At 46.8% G+C, this 10,573-nt stretch overlaps 1 protein-coding gene across 1 annotated transcript; it reads right to left on the reverse strand.

Moving 5' to 3' along the window:
- Nucleotides 1-855: 855 nt before the first annotated feature.
- LOC104983924 (pregnancy-associated glycoprotein 1-like) lies at nucleotides 856-10,225 on the reverse strand. The gene is made up of 9 exons (XM_010833471.1): nucleotides 10,129-10,225; nucleotides 8,915-9,062; nucleotides 7,523-7,640; nucleotides 7,306-7,424; nucleotides 5,915-6,108; nucleotides 4,886-5,002; nucleotides 3,075-3,216; nucleotides 2,889-2,987; nucleotides 856-1,167 (listed from the first exon to the last, which is right to left on the reverse strand). The coding sequence occupies exons 1-9, from the start codon at nucleotides 10,179-10,181 to the stop codon at nucleotides 1,018-1,020; spliced, it is 1,140 nt and encodes a 379-aa protein (XP_010831773.1). The 5' UTR covers nucleotides 10,182-10,225; the 3' UTR covers nucleotides 856-1,017.
- Nucleotides 10,226-10,573: the final 348 nt, after the last annotated feature.

The following is a 10,573-nucleotide window of genomic DNA, read 5'->3' on the forward strand; positions in this document are numbered from 1 at the left end:
TGGGCCCTGGAGGAGGGGGATGGCTCAGGGATCAACTGTGGCCACCACTTACCAAGTGGGACTATAAAGGACAGAGCAGGCATATGTGGCAGAGAGCTGGTGACTGGGGTGTGGGAACAAGAGGGAACCAGCTCTGCATGAAGTACCTCACCCAAAATCCCCTGGAGGAGAAGCCCAGTGATAAGATCATCTGAGATGGGACAAAGAGAGTCTATTTCATTATCCCTTATAATTCCTCTGAATGAGGAGGTGGTGGAGTTGGTGGGTCATCACAAACTCTTCCATGGTCTAGACCATCTGCCAGTCGCTATCCTTGGGGCTGCCTCTCCCCAGCTTCAGTCATGTAGTTCTGGAGGAAACTGACAATCATCTGTACTTCTGAGTCAGGGCCAAAGACCATGTAAGCCAGTCATAAGACCCCATGGCCCTGCCAGGATGGCTGATATAGGGTTATACATGTGATCTGAGGTGGGTCATTCAGAGAACATCCTTGAACTTTGATGTCCGCAATCTTCTTTCCTTACTGGGTGATGCCTTCAGGATTAAAAACCCTAGGGCAGGTAGCTTGAACTCCCTCACTAGGTGTATAAGCCTTATGGAAAAAAGTTGCCAGGCTAAGACCATTAAAGTAGACTGAAGGGAAAGAGCGAAGGTGAGAGAGAATTGATGACTTCTGATTTCTTGGATCTAGTCACTGAGATCTTTGTATTTGCTCTGATTCTTGTATCCTGGATTCCCAGAATCATTTCAATGAGTCTCTGTTTTCCTTGAAGCCAGTTGGAGTAGGGCTCCTCTCAATTTTGATTCAGACTTGGTTCTAGATCCTTCACTCCCAGACACAAACAGAGGCAACCATTTGTTTCAGCACCATTAAGAGTGAAACCCTTTATTCTTTACTGAGAATAGGGTGTACAGACCACCAAATACAGTTCACCAGCATCCTAGGCAAGAGTGCCCCAAGTGTGAGTTAGGGTGTGTTAGGAACAGCTTTACTGATTCCTGAACCACTCTAAGCATTTACACTGCCCGTGCCAGGCCAATCCTGTCATTTCCTCGATCAAAGACTGAGAAATACCGCCTCAGGAAGACGTCACCCAGGAGCCAGGTCTCTATAGGTGAACTGAATCGGTGCTCTTTAAAGGCGGTATAGCAGCGGCCTCTAGAATCCTGGGGGAGTCAGAGACACACACCAGTCAGCATGAGCCCTTACCAGTAACTCCCCCCAATATCCAAACCCAGCATAATTCTTTGTTTTATTTCCCTCTTTTGGTAAGTATCAATGGGTTTTCTCAGCAGCAGGGGATATGACAGTTCATCCAAAAGCAAAGAGGGCCAAGACATGAGGTTGCCATGAGGAAGGGTGTGGTGAGTGGAGGACTGGGAGTTGGGGAAACACAGGAATGAAAAACAACAAAGTCCTACTGTAGAGCATAAAGAACTATATTCAATATTCAGTGATAAACCACATGAAAAAGAATAAGAAAAAAAATTTTTATGTGTATAATGAGTCACATTGCTGTGCGGCAGAACTTAATGCAACACTGAAGAGTAGCCACACTTCAAATAATTTTTTTAGAAAAGAACAAGTGTGTCCATAGTTCCCCTCACTCCCTGTTTCTTTTCTTCTGATTCCTGCTCCTTTATTTCTCTGCAGAGAATGCTGGTTCTCCTTCTGCCTCCCCACAATACATACTTTATTTAAAAATGTTTTTTGTAGTGGAGTATAGCTGATTAACAATATTCTGAGTTTCAGGTGGACAGTAGAGGGACTCAACCATATGTATCCAGGTATCCTGGTCCCAAGGACACCCCTCCCATCCAGGCTGTCATATAACTGAGCGGAGTTCCCTGTGCTACAAAGTAACTCGTTGTTGATTATCCATCTTAAATAGATGGATAATCTATTTAAGATTAAATAGAACGTGCCCACAACACATTCTTGAAGACTTAACTCAGGAAATCTGAGAAGCCTCCTTCGGCCCACACTCACCCTCTTTGGCCACTCCAGGCTTGGGTGGGTAATGTACTCTGATTCCCCATCCCCACCGGTGAGTCCGTAGCCCTCATCACCCCGAGTAAGTCCCCAGTGCCCCAATGCAGAGCACCTTGGGATGTCATTTGCATGGAATCCAGTGCAGTTTTTCCTAAAACCAAGCAACCCTCCACATGGCTCCATGAGTTTACAGTTTTAGAATTCCTGAAATTCCCTCTCTTCCTCAAAGCCTTCTTTGAGCCCATCAGCCTGCTCTGAACTCTCGCAGGGAGCTGACATGAAGCCTCCACCCTGTGCCAGGGCTGAGCAGTCACTGTGCACCCTTTATTCACCTTACTATCCAACATCACACAGAGGGGTCGGGTACCCCAACTCACAAAGGAGGCACCTGGCTGGAGCAATGGGAAGATGCAGTCGAGAATTAGGCTGACCATGTAATTTATCATCCAAACCAGGAAAACTTTGAGAAGGGAACGGAGACTGTTAACTTATGCTAGGACATCACACTGGGACTGTCCCCAGCCATTCTCCTTGTAACATGGCCTATTTCAGGGACTGCTAGAGCTGAATTTCATGTTCATGCACCTACGGGTTCAGACTGAATTGAAGTTCTTTGAGCACTGAGTACCTTAGTGTTCCCCTCTCCTTGTGACTCCCACCATGCCAGATGCCATATGCTGTGGCATCTCCACATTTATTTCAGGAAGATCAGTGTCCCACACAGCCCTTACATCTCAAGTAATTGGTTTTGTGGGAAGCACTGGCCCAGCCACAGGGCTCAGCAGCATCTGCAATGGTGCGACATGGCCTCCAGAGGGCGCTCTCCTCCCAGCAGCAGCCCAAGGGTTCCTGCAAGCTCCAGTCTGAGAACCAACCCTCAGTATTGTCCCCTCACCTTGTGGATGTAGGCTCGAGCTGGCAGTCGGTAGTTGATGCCGTTGATGGTGAAGATAATAGAGGGCAGTGTATTGACCGCAGAACATGAAACGAAGTACTGTTAGAGAGAGAGGGTGAGAGGTTGGCCCTGGAGATCCTTGTTGTGTGTGGAGACTGGGAGTGACCCTGGGGCATGACCCTTCACCTGAGGACCCAGTGGCCTAGCACGGATGAGCTTCCAGATGTTATTGACCAGTGTACTTGGGCCTACGATATCTGATGTCCCGGTGTCCACAAGGGCCTTGCAGCCATCAGAACAAGCAATAACCTTTCTTTTCATGGTGATGCTGAGAGACAATGGAAGAAAGTGGGCATCAAGGTCACTCTGAGTCTCTCCAGAATTGCCCCCTTCCCAACGTCTCCTAAACAGCCCTTCGTCTCTTGCCCTCTTTTCCTTTACTCTAGACACAGCACGTTTCTTGACATCCTCGGATGCAGTACTTGAATACACCAGGATCGTTTGTACCTTGACACAAGCTGGTCTTCCTTCCTAGAAGACTCCACTCCCCTTTAACTAGCAAATTTCTTCTCATCTTCCAGATTCCACCTTAATTGTACTGTTTTCGGGAAGTCTTTCCCCAGTGTTTGTCAGTTTCCTGTCTTGGTCATTCTCTGTAGACCCTTCCTCATGTCTGCTGCTGCTGCTGTTAATTCACTTCAGTCATGTTCAACTCTGTGGGACCTCTTAGAGGGCAGCCCACCAGGCTCTGCCATCTCTGGGATTGTCCAGGCAAGAGTACTGGAGTGAGTTGCCATTACCTTCTCCTCCTCATGTCTAGCATATACCAAAGTCACAATTCACTATTTAGGTGAGTCACTTCATGTACATCTGCCTTCTTAGATGTGAGGGGGAGTTTTATTCTCCTTGCCTCCCTAAAATGCCTGGCACACAGTGGATGCCCAATGCTTGTCTGTTCAATAAGTGAATGAAGACTGAGAAAATAATAAGAAACATTCAGAGAGCTGTATCTCATGGGGAACAAATAACGGGTCACACACAGAGTGAAGATGGAGATTCACAGGGGCAGCAGAGTCTCATAGTGGTGGGAGAGGGGCTCCTCTGGGAGAGGGTGTCTCCCAGCACTGCTCCTACAACCAGCTCAGACCCTCAGACCCTGGCCAGGAAATACATGACTAGCCCACAGAAACTCCAAAGGATAGGTCAGCTTTTGTGAGGGTATCACAAAGAATCCTATCAATTATGCCCCTTGTCCTCAGGTCACTCCTGGATCCCACCTTCCTGATTCTCTGTTATAGCCCCTGTCCCACTGTGTGCCCAAGAACGTGGGGTGTCCTTTTTATTAGTTGCTTTCACGTCTTAAGACTGCAGCCAACCTCTCTCCATTTCTCGGTAGCTGCTCCCTAATAAGACCAGTTCTCCCCATTTTCTCAGGGCTGTCCCTGTTTTTAAAATGACATTTATCTGTACTGAGAACTTCCTATGTCCTAGGTAGCCCTGGGCGGTTGGTCATCTTATCATAACTCTGTTCAAGCTGAAGAAATCCTCCCTGATCCTCTGTTCACCACACTGTAGAGTCCTCTAACCATGCTCCCCACCTCAAAGGGCAGTGGGTGCAGCCCTCTCCCAGCTGCACAGACCTCTCTTGACCCTTTTAGGACACTTGCCAGAGCCTTGCTCAGAAGGCCAGGGGATTATGAACCCATGGGTTGTTTGTGTATCTATGTACTTGTGTGTTTGTCTGTATGTGTGTTTGTATGTGTCTCTGAGTGTGCTTGTGTGTCTCTGACTAGCTATGCATGTTTTTATGTGTCTCTGTGTAGGTTTATATGTGTCTGCTTGTGTCTTTCCATGTGTCTGTGTGTCTGTCTCTGTCTTTGTGGGTGGTGTATATGTCTGTGTGACTGTGTCTGAGAATGTATTTGTGTGTGTCTGCCTGTGTCCATGTACAGTAGTGGGAGCATCACTTGGGCTGACCCTCAGAGGGAGAGGCTTACCGGTCCATGTGTACAAACCAGTCACCCACTTGGATCAATGGTACCCAGTTGAGCTCCCCCTTGTAGTAGCGGTGGTCCACCCCACCAAACATCACCACACTGCCCTCCTGCTTGTCTCTGTAGAGAGAAGAGAGGGGAGAATCCTTGGAGGACAGGAACAGCAGCACTGACTGAGAGCTGTGCTTGTCCACCCATCAAAGCCCTAATAAGGTCCCCATATACAGATGCAGAAATAGTGTCTAGGAGAGACTGAGATCCAGACTGAGGTCTGTTACTGGCTAGTGAGTGGCACAGAGGAGGTTAGAAGCTGACACTTGGCTGGGCTCCACCCACTATGTCTTCTGAAGACACCCTGGACCTCCAGCGACCTGAGTGCTCAGACACCCTCAGAGGACACGGTGCTGAAGTGTTTTGGCTTTCCCCTTGTCCACCTTGTCATTTTTCAGGGAAATCAAGGCCTGGGAGTTCTAAGGATGTGGGATCAGGTCACCCAGAGTTGGCTCCACTGGCCTGTGACCTCTATTGTCCAAAGGGCCCCACACTCAGAAGGGACCCAACCTCTGTTCTCCCTCTCTTGAAATGCCTAATATTTCTTGAACAAGGGGTCCCACACTTTTGTGTCCCACAGTTTCATTTCTCACTGACTCCTACAAATTGGGTAGCTGGTCCTGGGCTCCCAGTGGAATGCTAACGAGGAAGGAAAGATATCCACCATCCTTCTCCTTCCTTCCTTATCAAATTCATAGGCAAATCCTAATGCCTTTCCTTCAACTTATTTCCTGTTGCCTTCCATTAGCCTTCCTCCTCACTCACCCCCCTAGACCAAGTTACTGGTCTTGAGCCCAGGAGTAGGGTTGTGTTCCAATGAAATTTTATTTATAAAAGCCAGTAGTGAAGCCAGGGGGCCATAGTTATCCTGGGTTAGATTATCTCTCAGGATACTTCTTTAGCAAGTGTTTTATAATTTTCGTGCAACTGAAAGCATCTTACAGCTAAGTTAGAGAAAGGGATTGTCCATCTCAGACTTACTTGCTCAAGTAGAAGGCAAAAACAGGCTCAGAAATGGCACCTTCATTCTTCAGCTTGTCAAAGATGGGGAAGGCTCCAGAGAAGGTTTTGTTGGGGTAGCTCAAGCCCAAGATGCCATCAAAAGGTATGCCCTTAAACCCAGAGTCTTTCAGGCATAGACCGAATGGCTGGTCAGTACTTACAAGGTCCCCAATCTGTGGGAGAGAAGAGTGTTCCCACTTACAGATACATGAAGTGGGGCCAGGACTGGGCTGGGGTGCATTGCCATGAGATCCTCAGAGAAGAATTGAGGCTGGGCTCTGTCTTTGGTGGCCCACAGGTGGTTAGATGAAGCTGGGAGGGAAATCTGGGTTCCACTTGAGAGATGCTGTGAATTTTAAAACATCTGCCCCTCTGAAAAACACCACCTAGGTGAGTCAAATTGGCCTTGTGGCTTCTGTCCAGGTGGGGCAACCAAGAGTCAGGCCAGGTCCCATTGGTGACACCTTAGGGACAAAGCAATTGAGAGCAAAATAGCCTTCTCTTTGGCATCACTGTGACCTAAGGACAGAAATGGACTTCATTCTCTGTAATGTACTGAGGATTCTGCATCTGTCCAGGAAGACAGAAGCCAAAAACACAACTTGCTTGCAGGGTTCTAAGAAATTACTGTCTGGGGAATTCACTTTTTGTGATATGTGTGTATTTGTGTGGGTGTGTATGAGAGAGAAAGAGAGAGAGGGGAACTACTAAAGTATTTTGGGGGAGACAGGCCATAGGTTTATTAGACTCTCATGGGTCGTCTAGAGTGAGAACTCATTTATCAGGCCCCTTGACTTCTCAGGCCTCCAGTGTACCACTATGGATACCATAAGCCCTTGACTGCCCCCAGGGTCCCCAGATCAGTTTTATCCGGTCCCCAAATGCCCCACAGCAACTTCAGTCCTGAAAAGCCAGCCTAACTCCACCACTTACCACAGGTGTGCCCTCAGCAAGGCCCTTTCTCTCTGCACCTCAGTTTCCTCATATGTCTCATGAGCTAATCAGAGTAACTGCTGTGTGGGGTTGCTTCATGATTAAACAAGTTATCACCTGAAAGTGCCTGGAATAGTCTGTGAATATAAAAGTGGGTGCTTTTATCCCTTCTTCTCGCTCCCAGCAAAATGACCCTTGAACTGCTCATGGGCAGAGGAGCTTCAAGTCCACACCTCAAACCACTCTCTGGATTAGATAATTTGTTTGCTCGTGTGTCACCACAGGCACTGCCTACCCAGAGACATATCCTGTGGATAAGATGGCCATTATCTATGGGAGTTAGGCTAGGAAGGGTCCTGCCAGATGGTCCTGCATCTGTTTTGCAAGCAGTGGTCACTCCATAGCCAGTTCTGACTCAGCATTTGTTACACTGTTACCCGAACTGTGTCATGAACAACAACTCCTTTCATTCTCCCAGATCCATAGGTGATCCTGAAGGTCTTATTGGTAGGCCGGAAGGTGGAAGACTGATGATGTCTGAACCTAACGTGTGCAGCTGCAGACACAAGAGATGAGTGTCATCAGGTGCCAAGGGTGGAAACAGGGTGGCAGGGCAAGTGAAGGATGGTCCGGGTACAGGGTGTCTGTACTCACCACAGGATGAGCTGTTGCAAAAGATGGAGGCCACCCACAAGTCAGATGAACCTGTGTCAAAGATAACCTGGAATTCCTGAGGGGGTGTCCCAATGGTGATGTTACCCACGTAGAACAACTACAGGGAGAAGGAGGGAGTGGGTTAGTGCAGAACTGGCTACCCTCTGTTCCCAAACTGATGCCTCCCTCTGGGTGTCACATATCTCTTGAGATCACTTTCTAACCACCGTGCAGCTCACAGACTTTGGTCACAGATGTATCTGCATTTGATATAGTTTTCCTGTGCTACATTGTATGCAGGATATTGACTCTATGAACAGGCATTGAAGTGGTACCTCCTGCATGGAAAGCCCAGAGGCATAACCACTTGGCCTCCAGGACCACTGGAAACTCAGGGAAGTCCTGGTGCCTTCATTTGAGAAGCTCTGTGGTCTCTTCAAACCCAGCCTTAGCACCTGCTTCTCCAGGAGGTCCTTCTTGATCAACCCCAGCCACTCCTTCTAAACTCAGACCACATCCGATCAACAGCACACAGTTGACACTTTCATTTGACATGTATTTACTCTTTGCCTATCTCTCAGGCTGCTGCTACTGCTGCTGCTAAGTCGCTTCAGTCATGTCCGACTCTGTGCAACTCCATAGACGGCAGCCCACCAGGCTTCCCTATCCATGGGACTCTCCAGGCAAGAACACTGGAGTGGGTTGCCATTTCCTTCTCCAATGCATGAAAGTGAAAAGTCAAAGTGAAGTCGTTCAGTTGTGTCCAACTCTAGCGACCCCATGGACTGCAGCCTACCAGGCTCCTCTGTCCATGGGATTTTCAGGAAAAAGTACTGGAGTAGGGTGCCATTGCCTTCTCCGATCTCTCAGGCTAGCATGGGCATTTTTGAAGACATCTTGAAGACAAAACAAGCCCTTTTTCTAATCTAAAAACAGGAACCACAATGATTCTTATGGCCATACTCAGAATGCAGGTTCAGTAACTTTTTACTGCTGTCGTTCTTGCATCTGTGGCAACTGAATTCCTCTACCTGGGGATTCAAAATTGCTTTGCAGTTGGTTCTACCTTTTGATAAGTGATGGTTCACTCTTTATCTATAACTCAGTGGCTCATTTAGTTCAGAAGAAACAATCGCCCTCAAACTAATGACACATCTTTGACACACAAATTGATGTTTACCTGCCACATGGTAATTGCCGGGCCCAGTCACAAAGACCAACAGTTGAGGATGACAGTGCCTTCTCCTCTGGGTGGGGTCCCTGTTTTCCAGTGTCTGTGCCTCTTGCAGGAACCCCAACCCCAACATCCCACGTGGCACCTCCAGATGAGCCTCAGTGCTAGGCTAGAGCACCAGGGGGCGCAGTGGAGCACCATCCTCCCAAAATACTCACATCCCTGATGTTTCTCAGTGGGTGAGTTAGATTTGAGCCACGAAAAGAAATCTGGGGCAGTCTGTCAGCATGCTCCTTCAGGATATTGTTCAGCGTGTTTTTTCCACTGATAGCATTTCTCATTGTCTTCACTCTCCTTAGAGGTATTCTTTCACCAAGAATTCGACAAAGAAAACAAAGAAGATGCTACAATTAGCTGTCAGTTTTAAGGTATAACTGTCATTGTAATGGCCCTGTGTATTTTCTAATCATTTTTATGAGGCACATTATCAGAATTTTATGCATATACCATGGCAAAGACAGATTTGAATACAGGTTCTGTTCTGCAATCTTGGGTAAGCCATTTGACCATGTGGTCTCTCACTCTCCCCTTTGGTAAAATGGTGGAATGTAACAATACAACCCCTACAAATAGAATATTTTGGCGATAACTGAAGTGATGGATATAAGGTACCTGATAAATAGGAAGTCTCAACAATGACAGCCATTAGCATTGCTGTTGCCATCTCACTCATTCCTTCTCATAGAACCTCAAGGAAGGAGGTAGAAGGGGCACTCTTATCCTCTTTTACAAGAGAGCAATTTGAAATGCAAGAGATTTCTGAGTTGACTGTGTTCACACTGCTCGTCCGATATAAAACAGTGTAAAACAGTGTATCTTTCTCCAAGTTGAAAGAGAATTGAAAGAAGAATCCAAGATATAGGGATCAAATAAGGGAAATTCAGTGGCTTGAGAAGGAAGTAAGAGTCAAATGAAAAATTAAAAGAAAACAACACAAAGAGAAATACACTCCCAGTGACTTCCAAAGAGATGGAGAGATAAATGACAGTGATACAGAGATGCAGACATAGACATATACACACTGATGTAGACCAGGGAAAAAGAGGGCGTGTTGAATAAAATGTAGAAAAGTGCTATTCCACAGGACCACATCGACATCTGCATTGACTGTGCACTGAACAGTTGCAAGGAGTTGCATTTTCAATAGGTCATTACATGACTGGGCCCCAAGATTTGTGCAACCCAAATCTATACCAAGACCTTGGGATATACAGTTCCTATAGCAAGTTACCTATCAATAAGTAAGAGCTGAACTTTAAGACTCTTAGGGAAAGATTCCATTCCCTTCTAAACCTGATGGGTGGAAGAATGATCAGATGAAAAGAAAAATCTGAGAAAGGAGTATGATGTGACTTACAGTCCCCATACTTACTTGACTATGCACTCTGAGAAGGCCACCAGCCCGAGGAGCACAAGCCACTTCATGTGTATTTCCTGGCTCCAAGTACTCAGGGAAGTTTGGGTTCTTAGCATGTAGTGGTGACTAGAAGCCCCTAGTTATATATGCTCTGACTTACCCTAGTTTTCCCCTTTAGGCCACTGAAAGATCTGAAAAAAATTACAAAGCTCTTGATAAAATCTTTACCTTCAACAGTGTCCTTGGTGAATGGACTTTGAAACTTTTCAGAATACAGAGACTTGAATTGTAATCTCTTCCTTGAATCTTGGCTGGAAAATCAAACTGATCTGCATGGACATCTAAGAGGATGGAGAACCTTGCCTACTTGGAGAAAAAAAGGCTAAGAACATCATGAAAATGGATACTAGGGGCCATGCTTGACACACGTGGTTTCATGTCCTCTTCCTAGCCACTTCAT

Source organism: Bison bison, unplaced genomic scaffold (assembly GCF_000754665.1).
Source record: "Bison bison bison isolate TAMUID 2011002044 unplaced genomic scaffold, Bison_UMD1.0 scf7180017863691, whole genome shotgun sequence".
Taxonomy (NCBI): Eukaryota; Metazoa; Chordata; class Mammalia; order Artiodactyla; family Bovidae; genus Bison; species Bison bison.

Bases quoted from the DNA above. Each gene is read 5' to 3' on its own strand.
- LOC104983924 (XM_010833471.1), bottom strand. From the start codon at position 10,181: ATGAAGTGGCTTGTGCTCCTCGGGCTGGTGGCCTTCTCAGAGTGCATA. The intron at 7,425-7,522 runs GTGAGTACAGAC...TTGTGTCTGCAG, and splicing joins TTGCAACAGCTCATCCTGTG to CTGCACACGTTAGGTTCAGA. The intron at 2,988-3,074 runs GTGAAGGGTCAT...TCTCTCTAACAG, and splicing joins CTAGGCCACTGGGTCCTCAG to TACTTCGTTTCATGTTCTGC.